The 25241-nt window shown below is 43.8% G+C and overlaps 1 protein-coding gene across 2 annotated transcripts in view; it reads left to right on the top strand.

The window, feature by feature from the left end:
* The first annotated feature begins 422 nt into the window (after positions 1 to 422).
* usp22 (ubiquitin specific peptidase 22) overlaps positions 423 to 25241 on the top strand; it is a 38307-nt gene continuing 13488 nt past the window's right edge. Inside the window, exons 1-5 of one of the 2 annotated variants that reach the window (XM_080009085.1) lie at positions 423 to 757; positions 2657 to 2689; positions 19949 to 20081; positions 24641 to 24754; positions 24849 to 24950. In XM_080009085.1, the coding sequence (XP_079865211.1) occupies positions 638 to 757; positions 2657 to 2689; positions 19949 to 20081; positions 24641 to 24754; positions 24849 to 24950 (502 nt within the window). In that variant the 5' untranslated portion in view covers positions 423 to 637. The remainder of the gene's footprint in view (positions 758 to 2656; positions 2690 to 19948; positions 20082 to 24640; positions 24755 to 24848; positions 24951 to 25241) is intronic. The other variant, XM_080009084.1, reaches the window with a different exon arrangement.

The raw sequence follows: 25241 nt of genomic DNA on the forward strand, positions 1-25241 counted from the left end.
CCACGCATGTGGCAAATACGCTCTGGGACTTGGAGTCGATGTCAATACTCAAATAGTCGATGTTTTTCTCCTCAAAACGAACCAAACGTATGTTTAAACACACCTTTAGTACAATGTCTCACACGAGTACGACCGGAGCGGCTTGAGTTCAACGCGACGTCGGCACGTCGTGAAACTCCTCGGTGTTCTTCGTTCTTTCCACTTTGGAAGTTGAACATTGGCCGTTTTCGCCGGAGTGACTCCGGACGCCCGGGTCGCTCCGCGAGTCGTTCGCCGCGAACGGGTCGCTCGCGAGCCTGGCGTCGCCACTGTGGAGCCCGTGGCTCAGCGCTAGCCGAGCTAGCTTCAAACAGCGCGCTAGCTAACGGAGCGAGTGGGAGCGGAGCGGAGCAAACCGCGCGGATACCGCGTTCAATTCCCGGATAGCTGCACCGACTCACACCGGCGGTCGGACCACAGGAGTGCGGTGTAACAGATGTCCGACGCCGGATCCGGATCCCCCCTCGGCTCGCGTCCCCGTTCACCACGGAAGCCGTCCCCCCGTGCTAGTTTAGCCAGATAGCTAATCAAACAACAACAAGCAGGGGGCTGTTTGCACCGCGAACCGGAGCACCGCGACCTGGATGGTGCGTCTGTCATGAGTCCGGCCGGGTGCTCCCATGTGAGCGGCTACAAGGTGGACAACTGGAAGCAGAACCTGCGGGTCATCTACCAGTGCTTTGTGTGGAGCGGAACCGCCGAGACCCGCAGGAGAAAGGTACGGAAAGGGACGGTTGTCGGCGCCGTGAGGGGGGGAACCGGAGCCTCGGCTCCGAGAAATAGAAAGATGGGGAGATATTTTCATCATCCCCGAAGGGAAACGGCGCTTACACAGCAGCTCACGGCAAAACAACACGCAACAATAACAAACTATTACCGATGAAACGTCCGAAATGACCTAAACATAAGATACAATTGGCGAAATGCTACTCCTAAAATGTTAATCCTAAAAATAAAAAATAGGAAATGAAGCACCGGGCAGTAAACCTTAAATATACACAAAAAGTAGCCAATGTGCCAACGTGCAATAAACCTGTGAATTGAATGGAACGTTTAAAAATGACAATATACAATACAAGTAAAACAACACGAATATAGAAAACATGGCAATAAACCAAAAAGAAATAGCAAAATCTCACAATACACAATAAAAATAATATAAGACATTCAACATCGCTTTTACTCGTGAGTCAATATTTTATTATATTGACTCACGAATTAAAAAAAAAAACAACCCAATTTAAATAAATGTCAATATACATTCTACCGAAATATGCACAAAAGAAACCCAGACAAATTGTCAATATAGAGTAAGGCTAAAAAAAACAAAACCTGGTCTGGATGGAGGGACTCGGTGCTTAAACGGTTCCTACTAGTTCGCCTGCTAACTCTAGTTAGCCCGCTAACTGGTGGAGATGCAGGCAGAGTTATTGCTAATTGCTAACGCTAACCCTCTTTGTTTTGAAGCCGGTCAGGGCTCAGGTGTGGATGGGACCAGTTGGCTCTTTGCTTTCACACCAGTTCATTGGGTCCTCGCATGCACACGTTTGCCCCTCCATGCACCCTCCGTGACACACTACAGGCACTGTAATCAACGCCATAGTTTTTGGGTTCACCTTTTGGTATTTTCTTTTGTGCTCACACCCCAAACGTCTTGCAAATCCTAAGGCAGAGATAGCAGTGTTGGAAGTTTCAAGATTCAAGAAATATCCGAATATAAGCAAAGAATGTGTGTATGTACAGGAATATGTCTTTATACAGTAGGCAGGACTGTAGTGTGTACAGTAGGGCTGCACGATATACAGGAATTTTCAATAGATCAGTTGTATAGTTCTATTTGGAAATAATTAATTATGCTAGAATGATAGGATTGATTTTCTAGGGGAGTGCATCTGCATAGAAAATAAAAATAATAGTTGTTCTTGACACATTTAGGCTATAATCAGTAAACTGTCAACTGTTTAAAAAATACAAACATACTCTTTGTTGTAAGGAATGATCAACAAAAATTACAAACTATTTAAGTAAATAATGGAAATTTTTATTATAAAATATATATTAATTGAGTGATGCTAAGCCAAACCTTCAAGCGTTTGCTGCGGTCGGCCATGTTCTAGGATGTAAACACAAGTGTGTGTGTGTGTGTGTGTCTGTCTGTCTGTCTGTCTGTCTGTCTGCATCCCAACACAGTTTCCATCGCTATGTCGCAAATCGGCGGCAGAACTGAAATGTTCAAAAGATAGGAACCAATAATCAGGAATCGAAATGCACATGGCTTATCGAATCCACGGTTCATGGAAATTTGGAAAATAACCCTTAAATTAGAGTAAATGATCTTATATCCGACAGACTCCTCTCGTAGATTGGTCGTAGAAAATGAGAACCGGGTGAGTTTTCCTTTCACATCGAGCAGCAAAACAGTCGCAACGTGGCGCGTTTGAGTTGATTTGCTGAATCCCGCGCATCGCGCGGCAATACTGTAACAATATATCATGCAGCCCTCCCGTACAGTGTTCGACGGGCGACACCGCGCACAGTTGGACGGTGGTGTTATCCACGCTGTGCTTGTTTTCTCACACGTGTCGTGCATCTTTTTTATTTTGTTGTGACGCGACAGGTCCTTCAGAGCGATGCGGGATGGACACCGTTGGTGAGTTGATTCGGGACCGCGCCCCCTCCTTGCACTGACTAACGTAGAGCCCAGATGAGTATATACTGAACCCTGGCTTCCTCCTCTCCCCCTCCTGCCCCCGCTCCCCCTCTACCTCCCTCCCACTGCTGTTCTTTCATTCGGTCGCTAGCATTACGTCGCCTTATTTCGTGGAAGAAATCAGACCTGTGCCTCGTTTCCTCCGTCTTCCCGTGATTCCGGCGGAAGGATGAAATGTGAGGGCGGCGGCCAGGCCCGTCGCTCGGGCCGCGTTGGGCCGCAATGTCCCAGTGACGAAACTTCCTTTTATTTTTTTTAATTTTATGATAAGGTGACATGTCCTCGCGATCTACTTTTGTTTTGGCCCCTGTTATTCCTCCGCGACAGCAGCGGCTCAAAACGTAGCTGCCGTGTCAGCGCTGAAATGGTCCAAGGAGTGTAACCGAAGAAGACATTAGAAATACTGAAGGCAACTTCCAAACGCTGTTGTGGCTCAGAATAAATTCAAAACACAATATATTCGATTCGGGTGTCTTCTGTATTCAAGGATCGCCGTTTATATTGAGACACAGCGGTGAATTGTAAACAACAGCAGATAAGATGTTGCTCCAAAGGATGCCGTTACTTTTCCTCTTCAACCTGAGAGGTGGACGGGCGGATTTTCTAAACGTGATGGAAAAAGGGCGTGGTAATGGGCCAGTGTTGCAGACACCACAGCCCTGCACCTTAGGGCGTTTCCATCTTTTGGTGTTGCTGCTTTTTTTTTTTTTTTTTTAATTTAAAAGTGATGAAGCGCTAAGTCTCTGATGCTGCCCTCTTGCTTATTGTGATGGGTGAACTACATCGCTGTCTGTTTTGGAAACAGAGTAAAGCAATAGAGGTCGGGGAATATGGAAGTGGCAGATGACGGTCGGACGGGTTCTCTCACCGCAGATCAAATGGGACCTTGGCAGCAGCTTTCGCTTAAGGTCATTGTTAAGGCCTTCGAAAGAGTTCTATACCGTGCACGCCCATCTCCAAATATCCCAGCCTTGCGTAATACGTTTTCGGACTGAGCATCGAGGGGCTCTTGTCGGATATGGATATTCTGTGTATGCCTGCTATCAGATGGGCAGGAAACGGTAATATTTATTTGCGCATCAACCACTGGACTGAAGAATAGCGTAGCCTCATCCAACTCGAGTCAACCTTACATGACACCCAATCCTCTTGCCGAATCTCCCCTAGGGGGTGGGGGGAGTGAAGCGGCGCGGAGAAACCATTACAGCCGTTGTTTTCCTCTTAGACTGGGACAAAGCTGTTGTTAGAAAAAATCTTCTGCTGAATGCCCTGTTTTCTAATAAACAATGAAGAGGAAAAAGTTCTTGGTCTCAACGTGAATTTATTATCTTGTACAAGGGCCGGATCAGAGATGTGCCTAAGAACAACTCCCTGAGACTAAGCCTTTATTCAGGACGCACACAAGTGGATATGGTCTTGGTTTGCATTCGATTCAAGAGGTTTATTTGGCACATACATATACATACTTTAATACATATATGCAGTGAAATGTCTCCGCTACGCACGCAGATTATGCACAATAGTTACGAAACCGAACATAATAGCTAACCTAATTCCGACCTACATTATGACATAGGAAGGAGCGGCTGCACACGGTGGCGGCATCACAGAAGGGTAGGGCCGGCAACGAGATCGATTTCTTTCCCCCTTACCGCGACCGCAACGCCTGGACATTCTTTGCTTTGACCCCTGCCCTGTGTTACACTGCATAACCTCCTGTGTCTGCTCACTAATGTAACCCCCGGAAGCCTCGTTCTTCTCCAGGAGATCCGGTGCCTTTATCGTTTCGCTGGACTCGTTGCCTCACATGTTAATTAACCCAGCACTCATTGTAGGCTCCTACTGAGCCATGTTCTCCTGCAGATTAGCAACAGGCAACAGCGTTGTACATAACGGTGACCCAGTAGTTGCCATAATTACTTTTCAAGTGAGATGGGTTTTTTTTTACATTTGGCCGTCACAACACCCAGATGGTTTCCTTTTCGTGGTTTAGAATATTTCTTGCAGATTAAGCATTTCGGCACGTGAAAACTGCGCCTGGGATAATGGCCATTTTTTTGTTACTAACACACACAGATCAACAAATTAAATGTAGCCATTTATAGATAGTTCAAGTTCAAGAGATTATTTGTCACATACATATACATACGGTCATACATATATGCAGTGAAATGTCATGACACCCGGTGATTACACACAATAAGCTCTATAAGCTCTAAAAATACCAAAAAATACCAAAATCTGCGTAATCGACACAAGGTGCTCGCGCAGACAGCCCCAAGGGGCGGCGCCACAATCGCGATTCTGGGTTCTATAATTATATAATAGAATGAATTGACTGTGTTGTATCAAATATACATTTAAATCCTCCTAAATGAAACTTACCTGAACTTACGCACCTCCAGCACTTACCTCACAGAGTAGAAGTCCTGGCTATTCAAATTGCCAACCTTTGCAAACTACATATATACACATCATATCATTGCTTAAATTATATCGATATAAGAAAGAATCTTGGCAAAGTTGGTCTAAATTAGGCTGTAACTGGAATTAAATGTCTTAAACATGCATAAATAGAAATACTCATACATCAGATACCTTGGATTAGCAGGGCGTGGTGGACCCTTTACACTTGTAAAATACAGGCTTGTAATAGCTTACAAGGAAGCTATTCAAGACAATCACCTAATGAGTGTGGGCTCAATTTTATTTTCTTATGAACAGTTCCTTGTTTGATATACTGCCTGGGCCTGGATGCCCAGGGCCCGTTTGGTGAAGTCCTGCTACAGATTGAGAGAGCGGGGTCGAGAGTATTCCTTCTGCATGAATCCTGAAATTTCCTCTCCCAAAATGCCACACGGCATATACCACGATCCACTTTTTCGGTCCAAAAGCGGCATTGTTGTCATGCAACTTGCTGCGTTGGTTTGTGGACAAAATTGAAGGATGGGCAACCAACCATGCACGTTAAATTCTTTGTCTTTGTTTAAAAAAGATGTCCTTGTTTAAAAAAAGATGCCATGCTTATTTTGTCTGTATCGACGTTTGTAAGGTCGCTAAAACTCACTTAAGCTTAGCAGATAGTGTTATGACAGCTTTACCTTCGGCCAAAACAGCAGCGATACATTATCTGGATAGATGAAGAAATAAAGCGCATCACTCCGAGGTAGGGAAAAGGTGTTATTTTACTTTGTACTCATCCCTAATCAGATCTTCTTTTTTGATATTGCGTTAGCTGCCCGTTCCTCTTTTTTTATTTATTTTTTTCTTATTTATTCATCTTTGGCACTGTCCTGAACAACCTCGCTGCAAGATGCCATCCGTCGCCGCCTCCAGTGAAGAGTAATTCCCAGTCGGTAGTGCAAGAGCATTGCGGGAATGTCTGTCACCTGCTCGCCGTGAACAGTCTGAATCCCAGGCGTGGAACAAAATGTTAGGAACAAAGTTTTTGAGGCGCACTGCTGTCACACATTGATCGTTTTTAATAAGCCCGCCCTTGTTGAAAGGCCTTACAATTCTGAACAATGACATACTCGGAAGTCTGGCTATAACCGGTTTGTCAGAAGGGATTCCTATCCTTCCTTGGGTCCAAAAGCGGTAACCGTCCACTGCACAGGAACAATCGCCACCTCGGACCCGGTGCCATTTGTTTGTGGCACGGATACAAAACTCCCCAATTAAGGCAAATTGAGCGGTTCATAAACGATGGCCCATTAAAGGTGATGGTGAGGAAAAACAAATAGATGATACCAATTCGTCCTTGCCTCGGCTAATGAGCGCCAAATGAAAGGCTAATGGCTCTGCCTGACTGTTTCATAGTGCCATTCTACTGCAGGCCTGGTTAGTTATATACCTTGAGGGGATGCTTGGTAATTATTAACACTTATTTTTCCATGTTCACCATTAATTTGTTCCGTTTTTACCCAAGATGGTTCCTCTTTATGATCGCAGAGGAGGAAGTGAATCTGTAATGGTACACTACTTCCCCTTTCCATTCCTCATGGTTCCCCCGCCCTGTGGACCTTCCTTTCGTAATTTGTCTATGGCGAACGTGCATGTCTCTTGTCTCTTCTGTCAAGCAAGCAATGGTGTGTTTTTTTTCCTCCCTCCTCCTGAACCCCTTCTCTTATTTATTTGTCTTAATTGATGTTGAAATTCCACCAGAATGGTCAGTGCCACTTGAGCAGAAGTGCACAGAAGCCTGCCAACACAACACAGTGATGGATTCTGCCTCCCTTTTCTCCCTTGTTTTTTTAATCTTCTCCTTCAGCCCCCGGGCTATTCATATTTCATAGCCTATGAATGGATGTGAAGCAATGGCGTGAATATTCATGAGGGCCCCGGTTATTTACTTTGTGTCCTCTTCTATTTGGATGTACGAACTGCACGGTTACAGCTCTGGTCCAAGCACCTAGTGTTATGTTTTGGTTAAAGAGACGGGTGCCACCTCAACCAAGCACTACCACCACCACCACCACAAAGGAATCTGCAAGGCGGCTAGAAGCCGCTATGCTACGTTCGGTCTGATTTCACCACCATGAACCGAAAGGATGTTGACTGCTTTTACAGCCGAGGTGGCGCAGCGACTGGGTTATGATTAGAGAGTCCAAAGACAGACTTATTTTTCATCTTGTTTTGTGAAAACATACCATCTAATCATAGGAGCCATTTTCTTCCGACCCCCTTCAACCCCCTCAACCTCCCCCGGTACCGCTGATTGCGACATGGGAGAACTGTAGGACGAGAGAGAGAAAGCAGTCGTTGGCTGTGCTAAGAATTTTGACAGTAGGAGAGGGCGGATGTATTTCTGTCAAGGATGACACATTCGCTTGCTTTTCTTCTGCTGCCGCCGCGCTCATTCTTGTTTCTCCCCGCTGCTCTCCTTGTGCCCACACACACACACACACACACTCTGCAGCCCTTCCCAGTGAGCAGCTGATTCCTGCGCCGTACACTGAGCTCCCTGTCAGATCACTCTCCATCACATCACAGTTCTGCTCCCTGACTCATCAGCATACGTTTGAAGCACCAGGATCTTCCATCATCTTAGACCTCACTAGTGCCTCCTTCGGCCTCACTCCTACGTCTTCTTCTCTTATCTCGTAGTCAACTTTTTAGCTTTTTGCTAAAACCTATATATATTGTTTTGCAATATATTGTGCGTTGCAAATTGAATTTTAGTTGAATTGTGATTGTCCATGGCATTGTGTAATCGTTATCCTATTCATAGTAATTTCATTGCAAGGTCCTCGGCGATGGTCTGCCAAAATGACCAAGCCACCTATTCTCCCCTTGTCTCAGTCTGTCCTTCGTTTTTTTCTCCCTTATCCTCATCCCTGCGGCTTCAGCGTACAAGAGTTAGTGGGTTGGGTGATGTCAGACGATGGTTTCTGGCCCTCATCCAGGCCTATTTCTCCCGCCCCCGCTCTTTCGCTTTCACTCCCAGGTCTTGTCTGATGTGGCTTTCAGTCAGTCTGTCAGCATGGCGCTGGCTGGGTGACTCAGGCTAAACAAATGGGGCTCAGCCTATAACCTCCTCCCAAAGTAATCTTAAGCCTGGAATGCCACCTTGTTGGTTACCCTCCACGCTCCTTTCCTCCCATTATTGCTTACCCTTAAGAATCGTCCTCCACTTGCCTTAAGGATCATGTGGCTGTGTTTTTTCTTTGGCCCCATATGGTTCCCAACAGCATATTTTAATGATGCAGTTTGGAAGTGGAATTTACTTGACATTCATCCGATCGCATTGACCGTACAGGATGAGTTCTGCAACAATGCCTTTTTTTTCCTATATAAAGTTCCTTTGGAAGAAGGCAAAGAAGGAGAAAACAGGAGAGATGTTTAGAAGAAAAAGGCTGTTTGGCATAAGGCCAGGGCTTTGTGTAGCCTACGCATTGGAACTATGCTGCTAGGGCGCTGCGCCGGTCAACTATGTAAGAATTTTGATACAAAATTAGCTTTTGTGATTGAGGAGGTACGCTGGATGATGCATGCTAATGACACAGTTAAACTTCGCCTTCAGAGAAGCAACAGAGGCGAGTCTCATGAAAAATGCATGGACTATGTTAGACGACAGCAGCTCAGTTTTCCCTTTTTGGGGTGTGTGTGTGTCTGTGGGGCGGGGGTGCTGGGTTGTTGCTACGGTCGTGTAGTGTTTTAGTTGTCACCGTTTTATGTGCCCCATTCTGTGTGGCCGTTATTCTGATTGGTTGGGTTCATTGTGAGAACCCTAGCATTATTGTGATTGGTAATGTTTTATTATATTTTTTTTACTTGGGTTTGAGTAACATAGGTTTGTGACTGAGAAAGTGTATGGATGATGTGTATATGGTTGTGCAAGCTGCACTTACCTCTGCTTTTAGCCCCTCGACGGGGGAAGTACAAACTCACCACTGAACCCCATTTTGCTTTCTTTGTTTTTCCAGTCCTCCCTCAGACAAGAATTTGGACATTAATGCACTAGCATTAGCTAATGGAGCTTTTTATAATAAACAGGATGAAATAAATAAATAGGAGATAGGGCCTTTCATTTAACTGCCTTTGAGGCACTCAGGAGACAATGCTGCTGCAAGGCATTCTGGCCATGCCCCCTGCCAACATATAAGTCCCGTCTCTAGCCCTCCGCTAATGTCACCATCTGGCTAATGAGCTGTCAGTCACACTCTGGGGGTTGCCTGGGCCCAAAACCAAGAGGCAATCTATCACCTATAGTGTGGACACTCAATTATTCCCCATTGTTAATGCTGTATTCAAGTGACCGTCTTGCCCGGGACCAGGAGATGACTCTGTGTCCCATTGTTTCCACTATAATTGTACAGGCATTGTGGGCTGCCAGGCCAATAAGAACCCCAATTAATTTGTAACACCACCAATTCATTCCGAAATAAATTTTTGCTTGGGAGCCTCTCCACTTTGCTGTGCCGAGACTGCTTGGTGCGTGAGTTTTTTATTTATTTATTTTATTTTGTTTTGTTTATTTTTTAATAGTAGGGACCCTATTATGCATTTCCATATTTTCTGTCATATATATAATGTTACATTGTGTGATGTTCATATTAGACCTGGCCAAAGTGTCAAATAATGAGGTAAACTAATGACAAAGTAATCGCTTTGAACAAAATGGTCAGGCTTCCAACCGCTCGTTTTTCAAAGGTTTTTTTTCTACTCTCTGCACGAGCTGACGTCAGCTTGTCATGGATTTCTTTATTTGGTCATCTGCTCCATCGGATCCGCTGTGAGTTTCTCCAAACAAAACCAATAAAAATGATGTTTTTATTGTAGATGTATCTATTTTATTTTATTTTCTAACGTTGACATGAAGGAACAAATCCCAGCGTCCGACAGTCCCAGTCTTTCTGTGTTTCCCACAAGCCTGGAGCACGGCAAAGAAAGTAGAAACAAACTTTTAAATAAGGCCTCGTAGATCTATTATGAGTGACGATTCAGCAGCTCGATTGCAAATTTCTCGTCTCACATTTGTTCGGAAACAGATTTTGGTAGACTGATATGGTGAAATCAGAGAAAGTTACGGAGTAAATAGAATGAAACCTGGAAGCCAAGCTCAAACCGCATTGGCTCACTAACCCAGAACTTGTGCTCAAACACCATTTACTCTCAGGCTTCCAGAACTAGGGGCCTCAGGAAGGTGGGTCTTCTGACTGTGACAGCTTGTTTTCGGACAGGGTGGATTGGACGCATGTAAGAAGCCTCTAATGCAAAATCTGAGTTGCATTTTCAGTAAAAAAATTCTAAAATTTGTTTTGGGGACGTCAGAGACCTATATTAACGTGTGTAAAAAGGAGCATAGTCGGCCCACTGTAAGATGTAGTTTTAACAGATAGACATTTCAGCACTTCTGTCAGGTTAAGGATGGCAGCAAACACACTAATGCCCATGATAAATTGTGCTCACCTCCCAGGCCAGGCTGCAGCAACAAGGAATGAGATTCTTATTTAGTTTGTAGTAAGAGAAAAAGATTAGTAGAGGGTGTGCAGGCTACTCTCAAACACAGTATTACAAAATAAACTTACTTAATAAACAATGATACGCGGAAGCATTTTGTATCTTGTGCACAATTTGTGGTTCATTTTTCTCAAGGCAAACGGTAGTCCTTGCTATCCTGCTCCATCCGGCCAAAGCCAGTTAAGGGTTCTTTTGGAGCATACCACCAGGTCTCAAACGGTCTAGTGGAAACTGTTCTCCTCTTGAAAGGGTTGATGATCTGACTGTTGACACGAGCTTGACAATTCCTTACATGCTCTACTTTTGCTTTGTACAGTGTTTTAAAGGAGACTTTGTACGTTAATAGTCCCGCCACAGCAACTTGCCCTATCTATAGGTTGGCCTAATGCTTATAGATTTTCCTAGAGGTAATTTGTTCCTGTTTAGGGCTCTGGGGCCTCCGATTGGTGCCATGGGAAGAATAAGAGATCATGTGATCCCATCGGTCAGTGGATTTGGCTCCGAGAGGAGCGTCTCAAATGGCCTACGCCGCGGCGTGAGTCATGTGAGCCCTACTCCCAATTGTGTGTGTGTGTGTGTGTGCGCGCGTATATCTGCATGTGTTTGTTCAGCAGAAGGATTTGGTGTAAGGCATCTGGTAACTGTGAAGCTTGACAAATGATCTTGCAGCCTTTTGTTAGACGGGGACTCGACAGTTAACCATCTGTGCACACAGCAACGCACGCTCTCTCGCTGCCCCCTGCTTTATCTGGCCTATCTCTACCGACGTATTTGTTTTCACATGGTGTTGTTTGCAGCCTGGATTTTCCTCCTTTTATTTGCATTGAGCCTCAGTTTCATCCCACTCACTGGCAAATTGGATAAATGCAAGTTGGCTGCTCTGGCACGGTGGGTCTGCCTTCCCCTATTTGTGATTCTCTCTATGAGGAAGTACAGCAGCTTTCTTTATGTTTCTGTTGTGTTCTTGTGTTTGAAAAGCTCTGAATGGCAACCCACACAACATTTGATTTCATTTTTCAAGCAATGTTCTAACATTCAAAATCAGCGATGCAGCAGTGCTTTATTGATGCTCTGAAATTCAGCTAAAACTATTCAAGGCAGCGAGTCGCTCTTGCCATGTCCATTTGATCTCTGCAAATTAACGCTGAATAAATGTTGCCTCCTCTCCCCAAGGGGGCGGGAGTTTTAATTTGGATTTGCACACAAACATGCATGAACTTGCATGCCAAAGTATCTACTTTGCTGTCAAATGATGCATCTCCCGTAGAACTCTTCCTAAGCATCAAGCTCCCATTTGATCATGGCTTCAAAGCTGCTCCCCTTCACTCCGCTTCTCAGAGCCTCTGCATGAAGGTTTAGGGCATAACGCTATAATGGAAGATACAGTGTTACGAACCAAGCCTTTCAGTATGGATTTTGCTCGAGCAGCTGAACCCCCTTCAGCTTAGCCTGCAAATCTGGTCAATGTGTTTTTAAAGTGAAATTGAAAAAAGTTTGCGCTATAAATTGAGACTGAGACCCCTATTCTTTGTTATGTAATTGTAATATTGGGTAAAGGTGAAGTGGTTTCCAAACCAACAACTCCATGGTTTGCCTCCTAACATTTGAGTCCCTGCATAGCTTTTCTGCGTCTTTCTATTTCTATCTATCAACTATTTCTATCTATCAACTAACATGTTGGCTGTTAACTCACATATGCTCTTGCAATTTCCATGATTTGTACATTTCAATTGGCAATGGTTTACTTTTCCCTCCCTGTTGAACCCAAACTGCTACCCAAAATTATTTGGGTAGCAGTAGCACCCTTCTCAAATTATTTGATTTGAGAAGGGTTGCACCCTTGGTAAGACATTGAGCCACAAATATAGAGCTGTTGCTTATTATTTTAATTAATGTTTTACTGTCAATGACAGTAACAGTATGATACGGTAACCCCACTCCCATGCCCTAACCATATGCGGGTACCGCATTCTCTTGCCCCCATTTCTGGGGACTGCCCCCATTTCCGGGGGACGGTCTCCAACAAAATTGATCCAAAGAATCTTTCCATAACCTCACGGCGCTTTGTGTTGTCCGATGACAGTTTAAGACCATGCTGCACCCTTATCTCAGCCATGCTTTTTAATTTAAAGCGAATGAGATAACGAGGGGAATGCGACAGGACCGAAGCGCTGGGAGGATCGTGTCAGATGGTCGCCGTGTGTCTGATCGTCGCCGTGTGTCTGATCGTCGCCGTGTGTCTGGACACGTTAAAAAAGGAAGGAGTCGAGGAGCGGGAGGGGGAAGAGTCAGTGATATCGTGTGTCCAGGCAAGGAAGCACGGTGATACTCTATCTGACACTGACAGGCCAGGCATTAGTCAGTGGGGAGAAAGGGACAATAAGGCTGCCAGAGGCAGAGGAGGATGGGGGGGATGAGGGTGCGACAACATCATCCAGCCAAGAGTCCTGACAGCATGGACCCCCAGGGGTCAGTAGGCAGCGCAGTTTCTGGAGCATCACCATCAGCCTCCCTTCTCCCCTCCCCCAACCCCAGGCTTGTTCCTATTAAATATAGAAGTGTGTGTGTGTGTGTGTGTGTGTGTGTGTGTGTGTGTGTGTGTGTGTGTGTGTGTGTGTGTGTGTGTGTGTGTGTGTGTGTGTGTGTGTGTGTGTGTGTGTGTGTGTGTGTGCATCCACTGGTCTACTGCCTTTGCAGGCTAGAAGCAAGCTGAGGTTTGAGGGTGTGTCGAGGTATTTCTGCATATATGTTGTCATCTTTTTTGTGATTAGGAATATGTCGATTGTATGGAGCTGCTTTCAGGAATGCCGCTGAAGGGAAAAGTCCACTGCAAAGCAACTAATTTCACAGATTGAGGTAGAACTGTTTAGGTCTCCCACAGAGAGAAGTACGCAGAGGTATGTTGGGGTGTGAGGTTTCCATTAGTAAGTAAGCTATTCATTTTTCCCATGGACATTGTTGCGCTACTGGCCATTCGAGCATTTTCAACACCCTCCTGCTCAAATCATCAGTAAAACTGTGAATCAGAACCTCAGTCTAAATTTTAGAAAGACATACAGGCGATTACTTTTGGGAGGTTTCCACTTTTCCACACTTTGAATAACATTAGTGCTATTATTGCCACTACTCCCATGACACATTTTACATTAAATTATCCTCACAATATCCAGCAAGGTCATTGAACATTTCAAATTCTTCATGTCATGGGGCATTATTCAGAGGTGTTTGGGTTTATACAGAGTGTTGACAGAGAGAGAACGTGAAAGGCAGAGAGAGCTTTTTGTGTGACAGTGCATGTGAAGCTGGCTCTGAGCTTATAGAATGAGACACGGTTAGTCACTGCGCTCATATAGCGGAGGCTGCGTCAACTTTCCCCTCCCTTCCCCTTCCTAGTGTATGCAGTAGCTGGAGCAGGGCTCTCAAATATGGAGCTTGGGAGCTACTGGTAGCTAAAATCCAGCCAAACATTATAAATGTATTGTTTTCTATAATTTAATTATCTCAAAATTGACAATGGTTAACAGCATTCATTTGTGGGGCTGTGTTAATAAAAGCGGTGCTTCGATTCAGTTGTATTGTTTCAATCACCGACTCGATTTAAATATTGTAATATACTTATTACCATTTTTCACCACCATAGTCACAAATTAATTGAAATATTTAATTGCTGTATTAGATTTATGTTGAAATATCTATATAAATTAATTATTATTATTAATATATTTGTAACGCACGTCAGATGGTACACTGCAAAGTTGGCAGCATTTCCCATTATGTATGAAATGTAATGCAATGTATAAACAGCTGATTGAATCGATATGGACTTGAATCATGACCCATTGTATCCAAATCAAATTGTTTGATCGTCCCCAACACCCAGTCCTACTCATTCACTGGTTTGCATGACAAATTTATTCTAAGGGAGAAGTGGAAAGATTGATATTCTTAAGGTGCGCCGGACAAATGGCTCCCAGTAATTGTTTCATCTCTCAAAGTAGATCTTGCTTTCATTTTGAGCCTGAGCCGGAGGATGTTCGGGCAGAGCATAGACCCATGTTGACATCATCAGCTCTCCCATTCTCCGCGGTCACGGCCCTATCATATTAACTTTCCCCGCCAGAACGTATGAAAAAGCATCAGCCCTGGCACCGAGGGAGGGATAATGGAACAAGATTGAGGGAAGGCCAGATGTGGCACAGAAGCAAAAGTCTGAGTGTGAGGCCGGGCCGCTTTAACTGCAACTTCCCGCAAGTCTGGTCTGCCGCTAAGATCTACAACACGGTTAACGCCTTCATCTTCTTCGGAGTGGCGTCATCATTATCGGCAGCAGAAAACCATCAAATCCAACCAGGCATGTAATGCAACCTGATTCTCACTCTGTAGCAAATATTGGAGATCTATAATCCTACTGATGCCTTCCTAGACTCCTGCTTCTGTTAATCAACAGCTTTGTACGTACGTGGGTTATTGCTTCGGACAAGGTAAGGCGTAAGGGTGGAGTGGAATGGCGACAGGGGCCTGTCCAGGGCAATACATAGCTAGCTACCTGTCCAACACTTGTTCCAGCCATCTCAGCCAGCGGCTGATCAATAGCCGGTCTAATAGGACATTAAAAGCCCCGGGCGGACAGATTCGAGAGTGCTGACACTGAGGAAATGACTGTCCCGAGAACCTGTTTATATATGTGTGCGCTAGGTGTGTGCTTGTGTGGCTGAATTTCCTAGCCCAGTAAAGGACCGGAGGCCTGGGAGGGAGATAAAATAAAAAGGGGCGGGATGGATGCAGCGTTGGCAGGGCCTCCTGTTGTTTCGACTGGGGAGTCCTGGTGCAGTGCAGGAGGAGTGGCAGGCCAAGGCGTCGCCACTCAAGATGAATAATTGAGGAGCGAGTGTCGAGGCAACAAAAGACAGGGAATCAAGGGTTTGGGGAGACCTCTCGATGGGATGTCGGTGGGAAAAATTTCAACAAAAGCTAAAGTATCTTGTTTTCATCTAATATGGACTACCTTTTTATATCTTCATCTTCATCTGGGAACCATTTCAGTTGTACTACTTGAGTAGATTATTCTGTACTCCTGAACTGGCTTTATACTGTGTTCATTACTCAAGAACAAAATGGCATCAAGCTTATTTGAACCCCATCCCTATCCTTTGTTGCCGTTGTTAGTGAGGTGCTTTGCAAGTTTAATGCTGCAATATACTCGTCTTGATCTCCGCTATTGCATCAGTCAGTGAGTGCATTTCGACCATTGCTCATTTGTCCATTTTGTCACTGTAGAGACACACACACACACACACACAGATAGTTGGCTGCCCAGCAGGCCAGTGTGAATAAAAACCGATTACTGTCCACATCTCTAAATGTCCCCCGTACTGCACAATCATCACAATGAACCAGTGTCCGCTAAGGCAGAGCCATAACAAAGCCCTGCGTCGGGGACCGGCTATCTGACCGTCTGGATCTGTTTGAACAGTTGTATGCGTCTGCTATGCCACTGAGGTTTTGTACCTGATTTATTTTCATATTTCAGACTGGAGTCCAGAGCTTAGTAAAATACGAGTCTAATAGGGCTGTGTTGGGTAATTTAAATACTGCCATAGTCACAAATGAATAGAAATATTTAATTTCTTTATTCCACTTTGATGGTCCATCATATGGTACACTGAAAAGCTGGTAGCAATTCTCATTGTCTATTAAATGTCAAAATATCCATAAAGAACTGTATTGCGAGCCATCTCATAAATATTGGATTAAACATTAGATCGTATAGTGACCGGTTTGTATCCAAATCAAATCGTGAGATCCTGTCTAGTGATGCAAATTTAAAGGAATTTCCTTATTTGACAGTTGTTAACCTTCAAAAATAATCCGTGATTAATTGGTAACATAAAAGCTAGTGATGTCACCAGGGGATGGCGTGTGGGGACCTACACATCCTACGCACCTCCGAGATCTCGTGACTTGGCGCGAGGAGCACTTAGCCAAATTTATTTAAAAAATGGAGAAATTCGAGGCAAGACCTGTCTTTGCGCGAGTTATAGATTTTTAACTTTGTGCCGTCCTCCATGACAGAATGAGCAAGATGTTGTGTAGCATTTCAAGTCTGGTGCTGATATGAACAATGAGAGTCTAATAAAATGACTAAACATAAAATTAAAACGAAAATGTGTGTGCGTGTGCGCGTGTGTCTCAGATGAAATCATTTTGTTTGATATATTTTATTGCCATCATCACCATAGCAACATATCGCTTGTTTTATTTTGCTGTAGTACCTCTCCCTCGCGCCAGGGTTTTTTGTTTTTTTTTCTTTCCCCTCCCCCCTTTCGTTCAGAAATCCATGTTCCATCTCCTTATTGGCAATTAATCGATAGTTGATTAATTGTTAACATCCCTAATCCTGGCAAATACCTAGCCCCAGAGTCTAATCCCCAATTCACACCAAAAGCATCACGTCATCACGTCACACGCACATCTTGCAGTTTGTTTTGTCAATTCACACCGAGTCCGTCTTCATTATGTTTACGACGCGCTACCGAAAGCAGCACTCTCCAGACTTTCTACTACTGAAACTACAAATTGTGGGGTGTAGCAACCTTTAATGGGTAAGTGAATCTTTGGTTTTGTTTTCAACCCTTCCCTTTTCATTTAATTCGAATTTGGACCTGTTTGTTTATTTAGGCGGTCGGATTTGATTGTGAGTTTAGCGTCTATTGTTTATATTTGACACAGCAGCTTCTGGCTTGAATACAAGGTGTTTTATTGCTGGGATGAGTAATCTATATTTACACATTGCAGCTATTTACAGGAGGAAGGCGGTGCCGGTTCTCCTCCATGGGTCCGAAGGATAAGGCAGGGGTGGCAGGGGTGGCAGTGGTGGGTTCATCCCATTAACCAGAGGAGGAGGATACAAGAAAATTTTGACGATGTATATATGTATATAAATTGAGTTGTTGCTGTAATAAAGTGTTTTCTGGTTATTTTTTGTTATCAGTTATTTGTGGTTTGATTATTAAATGAGGAAAAAACATGCGATGGATATATTCTTGTACATTTGATAAAAAAATAAAAATAAAAAAAAGCACATTAATCTTAAACTTAGTTATACCTTATAAATAAATTCACAGATTGCACAACAAAAAAAAAAATCTATTGTCAGTTTGACCAGAGCCTCCGCGTAGTTGTCTCCAAGCAGCAACGAGACCACCCCCCTGTGTGTTCACCGTCTCCCCTTCCACTGTCCTCTGTGTTGCCAACAGGTACGGTCTACCAGACCAATAAGTCTAGAAAACAAATTCCCAAGTATGAAGTAAAATATAAAGTCTATAAAATGTATAAGTGTAATTGGTTCATTTAATTTTCACCCCTGACTTCCGGTGTGATTTGCAACATTGATTAACATGGCAGCATATCTGAAGCGGTGACGCGACGTGCCGCAATGCTCTTGGTGTGAATTGGGGGTAACGCATCGTGTTTCTGAGTCTTAGTCGGTTTTATAAATTACCCAACACAAGTTTGGCACCTGACTCACCATGAATGGTTCTTTTGTTTTGTTCCCAGCAAGCTTTTTTCCTACAGCGTGTCATTCTAGGAGAAGGAAGTGAAAGCGTTTTCTGCTGGAACTTCAGTTGCTCTCTAACAATAGGGTTTGATGTCAGGTTCGGTCAGGTGTGTGTACGCCTAACGCCACCATGCAATACAGGTTTTACAATCTGTGTTCCAGCCTACAAAGTAGTAAAAATGGAGAGCTACACCCCTGGCTTCACACCTCCCCCCGCCCCTTGGAGGGTGAGTCATTGTGACAGGCCGGCACTCTGATGGGCTTTGATTGGACCACTCTCTCTCAGCACCTTCCATCTTCACCATCATCCAATTCCCCCGCTTTTCAACAGGGCCAGGGTGCTTTCTGCCTCTGCCTCAACACCAAAACACAGCTATTCAGGAGGAGGAAGCACAATTAACCGCTCTTTATCTATGGTCTCGGGCCAATGCAAAGCATTTTGGGCCGGCAAATAAGCCGCTGCTTATAAAAAGCAGCAGCTTTTTTGTAAACTAGAACTTGATATATGGTATGTTCGTTTCTGGCTTCACTAGTATCATCAATTGGCAGCACTCAAACATTCACGCTAATTTAGGCTCAACTCGGGTTTGGCAATGCACCGTTGTCCGTCAGTCAGTCGACATAGCCTGTGGCCGACGCCTGGTTGGTCGGCCCCCTCAGCTCTCCCAGCTCCCACTCCCATTCTGCTGTGGTTCATTAACTGGAGTGCCTGGGTGGGTTTACAAGTGACAGCCGACCTGGACAAGGGGGAATCGGCTTTTTGTGTCAATAGAAATGATTTATGGCTCGACCGTGGACTTTTTCCGCACCGCCATATTCTTCAGCATCGTAATACTTATTACACACAGAGGAGTATCTCCTTCTTCTCCGATAATGTCAGAATGTTTAACAAGACCCCTAATGTTTCCTTATGAGAGACGTCTCCGCTCGTCTCTCCCTCTCTCCACTTTCCCTCTCTGCTCACTCCTTCCCTTCTTTCTATAAATGAATCTGGGATTTTCCGCCAAAGGGTGCATTAAATGCAGACTTCTGGCATAGTCTCTCGGCTTATCCCTCTCCTCCCTCTCATTTATTCCCACAATTTAGTTATTTCGATGTCAGAGGGGTAAAATGACTCTTTTTGTTATGTAGACTTGATACATACTTTACTTGTATTCCTCCTGGTTGACCGGTGTAGGTTTCATTTTTGTTTTAGCCTGTGCAGCATGGGAGCTAAAAATTAAAGCTATACTGTCAATTTTTACTGTTAATACATAAATGTTGACATGGATATAGAGAGATTTGTTTCATCCAATTGCAATGTCACCCTGAAGCAGTAAATCCTGTGATGTGTAGAAAGTCCCATATTTGATAATTTAGGTGGTAAGAAACAGCCATTCAATGTATTTGCGTTATGCATTTGCTCCTCTGTGCTGTTTCCATTGTTGGTGGAGGGGTCCACCTTTCCCGAAAGCACCAATAGTTGTCCCCAAAATATTGTTAAATTGTATGTGATATTGAACTATTTGGTCAAAGATATTGATATTGATCTTTTTTTTTTTTCCGTAATGCTGACCGGCCCTTACCCTTGACCTTACCCCATCTCTCTTATCGCTTAAGGGGTGACATGGTCCATCCACACTAACGGTCCTGTGTTGTTTTCTCTCCACCCCCCCTCCCCTCTTTGCTGCGCCCTACAGGCAAAGTCGTGTATCTGTCACATGTGCGGCGCCCACCTGAACCGGCTACATTCTTGTCTCTACTGCGTTTTCTTCGGCTGCTTCACCAAGAAACACATCCACGAGCACGCCAAAAACAAAAGACACAACCTAGGTAAGTTGATCAATCGCTCACAATGGACCCTGAGCATTTAAAACGACTTTCATTTCGCTTGAGAACCTATTTCTGACTGTTAAGTCTTATATTTCCCACCAAAGTTCCGTACCAAACAAGAGAAACTTAACCCATTCCCGTTTTTATATGACAGACAGGGTGTTCTGTGGGAAGTGATTTCATCCATTACAGTACCTAATATGACCTACAGGAAACTCTTATAATAACACTTCATAGAATAGTTCGTAAGCTGCACTATTTCAACTAGTGCTGATCGGTAGAATTGTATTTTCATCGACATCGAGATATGAACATGCGTGACAAACACATCGCAGAAGACCATCGTGTCCATTTAATTTTAGTTCCAAAAGTTTATTAAGTTGACGAAATGTCTCTGAGGCCTTTCAAATGCAGCATTTAGTCTATTTGAATGGAACCTTGTTGTTGGAAACTTCCAACAATTAGTGATTTCCTTCCACAGAGACACCGTGAGGCAGTAATCTTTGGACTTGCATTTGTTTGAGGACAGGTAGTAGACAGCCATGTTCTAACTTTTAGAATAAAGTAATAACACTCAAGTGTACCGCCTTTCCTAGCGATTTGTCATACGCATCCTCCTCTAGCCACACGCCAAAAGGGCTCCTACATTACCCACAATGGAATGTCTTAAAGCAACAGGCCCTGTCACTATCGGATCTGTCATGGAATTGTTTTTAAAAATACAAAAATGCAACGGTAACAAATTAAGATGAGCGATTAATTTTTTTTTGTTTTTTAATAAAATACTATTTTAATTTTAGATGTGTTCAATAAACATGTGCGTACTATGCCGTAGAGAACAGTGGACACAGTGCCAGTGCTGTTTATGATAATAATCATTTGTGACAGCGTCTGGTGAACGGTGGACCAAGTCGGCAAACTCGAATGTGCTTTTCGTTTATTTTTTATATTTCGAAAGTTTGAATGTTGAAGAACCCACTCAATGTAACAAACAACAGTTTTAGCCTCATTAAATGCCTGTCACCAAAGTAAGCTTGGTTTTGTGTTGTGTGGGCATGGTGATAGTTTAGCATTTTTGGTTTCACTGGCAGAGTTTTGGGTTGAAACCCCTTCCATAAAGAAAACAAAACAAAACAAAAAAAAAAGGTTTCACACAACAACATACGCGATTCACAGTACTATCTTCTGCCACAACACTTTCTTGCTTTGTAGCTTCTTAAATAGATGTTTTATAATAAAAACTATGACGTGGACGAGACGGGACAGAAATGTTAGTGGTGGGCTATCAGAAATTGAAAATGCATGATATATTCAATCGTGCCTATGTTGCTCGAGTTTTTTTTTTTTTTTTTCAATCTCTCAACTGAACAGCGATCTTACGGTACCTTGGATGCACACATGCAGATCAAGATAATCCTTCGATATTCTGTGTGATGTAAATTCACAATGTGAAATGTGTGTTTTGACAAAATAAGGATATAAATTTACCTGGGCTACGCCGGGTCTTCTTCGCAAAGGAAAAAATAAAATAAAATGTCGCAGACGCGCGCTCAAAGGGGCACAAAGAAGAAGCGCTTCACTCAGTACGTAACAATTTGTTAAAGAAGCGAGTACAAATAAACTCCAGAAGCTGGAAATTTCACTTCTTTGTGAAAAGATCTCCGTGTTGTTATGGATTATAAATAGAGGGCAACAGAAGCTCTAATTTATATGTGTAACTGCGCTGGCAACGTGAGGCGGCGGGCGGCGGGGTGCTGCCAGAAAATACAAATTCCCAGAATGCGCACTGGTTGTTGGTTGGAAAAGTGAAAGATCTGAAAAGTGAAAGATCTGAGTGCCACTTTTTTTAAACTATTGTTGTTCTAAAACAATAATTGCAGGAAATGGGAATGTTTAGAGGTTACAGAATAATAGCGGGGTCATACTGCTATAGTGAGCATGAATTGAGAATGGAGGAAAAAAAAGTAACTTAAACTTAAAGGTTAACTTGAATTTTTCATTTCCAATATTTTTATAAATGAATGATTTAAATAAATATTAACGAAAAATGAATAAATAACATGCTTAGGGGAAGTTATTTTTTATTCTTACACACTTATAACCCACTGGCCATGGCAGGTAGTCTAGTGCAGGAGTGGCTGGGGGTGTAGTTAACCAGCTATTGTTCCCACCCATTACCTGCTGCTGGAGTGTGAAAAACCTCAGGATCTTTCAGGAAGATTTTCCCCGCTCCAGGAGATTAGGTGTACCAGCATTCAAATACGCATATCTTCTTCAAATCTGTTCAGATTTCAATGTATGACACGTAATTTGAAAGCTCACAACCACTTTCATAATCTGTAAAAAACTGAAAAATTACCTTGGCCTACTTGAGACCCAAAACGCTGTCACATACGTGTTAGTGTTATTTGAATGAATTATGTAATCGGTTCAAACTGATTATATTTGAGTTAAGTTTTTATTTAAAATTCTGTTGAGGTTAGAAGAAAATATTTTAAATGGAGCAGGGGAAATTAAGCAAATTCATTTCTTATAGTTATATTTTCTGATTTAAATTAATGTTCTGTTTAATTGGTCGGGTATTCATGTGCAATGTGTTTAAATAAAAGCATGTTCAAAATAATTTATTTCATTTCTTTATTCAGTGGGCATAGGCTATTCAATGTCTGGGGTCTATGTAAGCAGTGCACCTCTTAAAGCAGAAAGACATAGGACCTGTACAGCTAATATGCACACTCAATATTTGTTTATTTATCGCAGGTCATATCGTGATCGCACATCACAGATTTTCCTCATATCATGCAGGCCTAATTTCAACCTAATATTTACCTCTGCCCTGCACCCATTACTTAAGGCTTACCTTTAAACCTACCTTCATTGTTATTGAATAAAAGCGAGGTGATTTATCCAGAATTCCGTCTCAAATGTGATTCAAATGTGTCTGAAATTGTGATGCCTTGAACACCCTGGACAGAAATGCATGAAAGGGCATGCGCTTGCATACCCATGTGGCCTGTTTTTATAAGGCCGCCGCAGCGATGTGCACCGTGCTGTACATGCACCGGACCTTTGCAGCAGAGGTAGCCATCAGCGCAGGAGCTGAGGTTACGGACGCTCATAGACCGAACGCTAAAACCTCCATTCAGGAAACATTTCGCAGCCGAACATTTACCGTTCTCCCGCAGTGCATTAGCCAGTCAAATGTCATGGGTGTAAGCCTCTTTATTCCTCTCTGTGGAGCTACAGGGGAGGGGTAGACATCCCTAATCCTAGCGCTAGGCTAACCTCACATGCTAATTACAGGTCCCACTTCGAACAATGGAGCTATTGCTATTTTATGTGATCTGGAGATAATCCCAAGAAGGATAACAGGGGGCTCTGTAGCAGGGGCGAGCTGATGCTTATTGTCCTGAGAGTGGAATCGTAAATTGGTCTGCACGTCGTTACATCTGAGTGGATGCGGGAACACTTAATTTTTTATTTATTTTTTTGTTCTCGCGTCTTAACACGCACATTGTCTTGTCATTAATCCTACAATAGGGTGCACACACACACACACACACACACACACACACACACACACACACACACACACACACACACACACACACACACACACACACACACACACACACACACACACACACACACACACACACACCCAAATTCAGGCATCCACAATGGTAATTAGCTTTGAGCGTTCCACGGGGGCCTTAGCGCTCTCTTCCCTTGCACTTCTAATCAAATTAATCCTCAACTCCCTCCACAGCTTCATCCTTACCTCTTTGGACACTTTCCCACTCATCTTTTTTGTCCACTCCTCCAACAGTTCTCTCTCCTCCGCCGAGTCGACTTCATGGATTTTCAAAAAAAAAAAAATTGCACTCTGCTTCATGAGCTTCCCCGGCGAGCTTCATTTTTTTGCTCTGGCCAAAAAAGATGACATCATTTCTGAGGGTGTATGATGATGAGATAATTTTGAAGATGGTTGTACCTTAAACGCACCGTCACCAAGGGTCCTGCTTGTTTTTTTTGCGCATATTAAAGTAAAACAAAACTCACATTTCCTTAATTGATCTATTCTGCTGTGTTCAGCCCCATTATTGAATTTTCTATTCGCAGTATGAATAGCAGCAAAAAGGAAAAAGAAAAGTGACAAAGCTTTAAATGGGTTGTCACGGCAACAGATCCCAGGTGCCGTTGCTGTGGAGTTTGAGACTGAAAAGGGGGTGGTTGGTTTGTCGACAGCTCAGGTGGGGGTGGATGGAGACGCGAGCGCAGCATTACGCCAACACCCCCCGCCGCCGCCGCTCTCGTAATTGTTCAGCGCGAGGCAATGAAATGGAAAAGACAAAAAAGGCCCCCGATCAATAGAGCGGTGAGCGGAGAATACAGACCAGAGCGGCCACTCGTCTCGTGCTCCGCTGCACCACTCCGGTCGGACGTCGAAACGAAAGCCCAAGGTGTGCTGTCGCGCTGGTAAAATCCATTTCTAATTATTGTGCATTCTCTCTCTTTTTCTCTCTGTCTCTCACCCCCACCCCCCTGTTGGCTTCCAGCGATAGACTTATTATACGGGGGTATATATTGTTTTGTGTGTCAAGACTACATATACGACAAAGACATGGAGCAAATTGCCAAAGAAGAACAGAGGAAAGCCTGGAAATTGCAAGGTACGGTGCACTCGAGTTAATGTGACCGGTCATTTTTAAACAAGGCTATCAAAGCGGCGGCACCCTTCATATTTGTATTCCTGTGTGTCCATAGGCATCGGGGAGAAATATACGACGTGGGAGCCGACCAAGAGGGAGCTAGAATTACTACGGCACAATCCAAAGCGGAGGAAAATCACTACAAACTGCACCATAGGTGGGCAAGAGACGCTCTATCCAGGCCCACTTGTCTCCGTCAGCACCGTTCAGAACCTGTGGAAGGTGTTTAGGGGTCACTTTAAGGTTATTCAGTCAAGAAGCTTTTCTAAGGTCAAACGTGACCGGGCAGCCACACCGGGCTTGAGACAAAGCGTACCTATTCCTCCCTTAACACGCCCGCCATGTCATGGAGGGTCTGTCTTCACTGAGAAAAATATGTGAGCTTTGGGTCGAGTCAACACCCGAACCCTGACACAGCGCCCCATTGCTGGTTTTTATCCAAGTGTCT

This window comes from Zeus faber (genome assembly GCF_960531495.2).
Source record: "Zeus faber genome assembly, chromosome: 11".
NCBI lineage: Eukaryota > Metazoa > Chordata > Actinopteri > Zeiformes > Zeidae > Zeus > Zeus faber.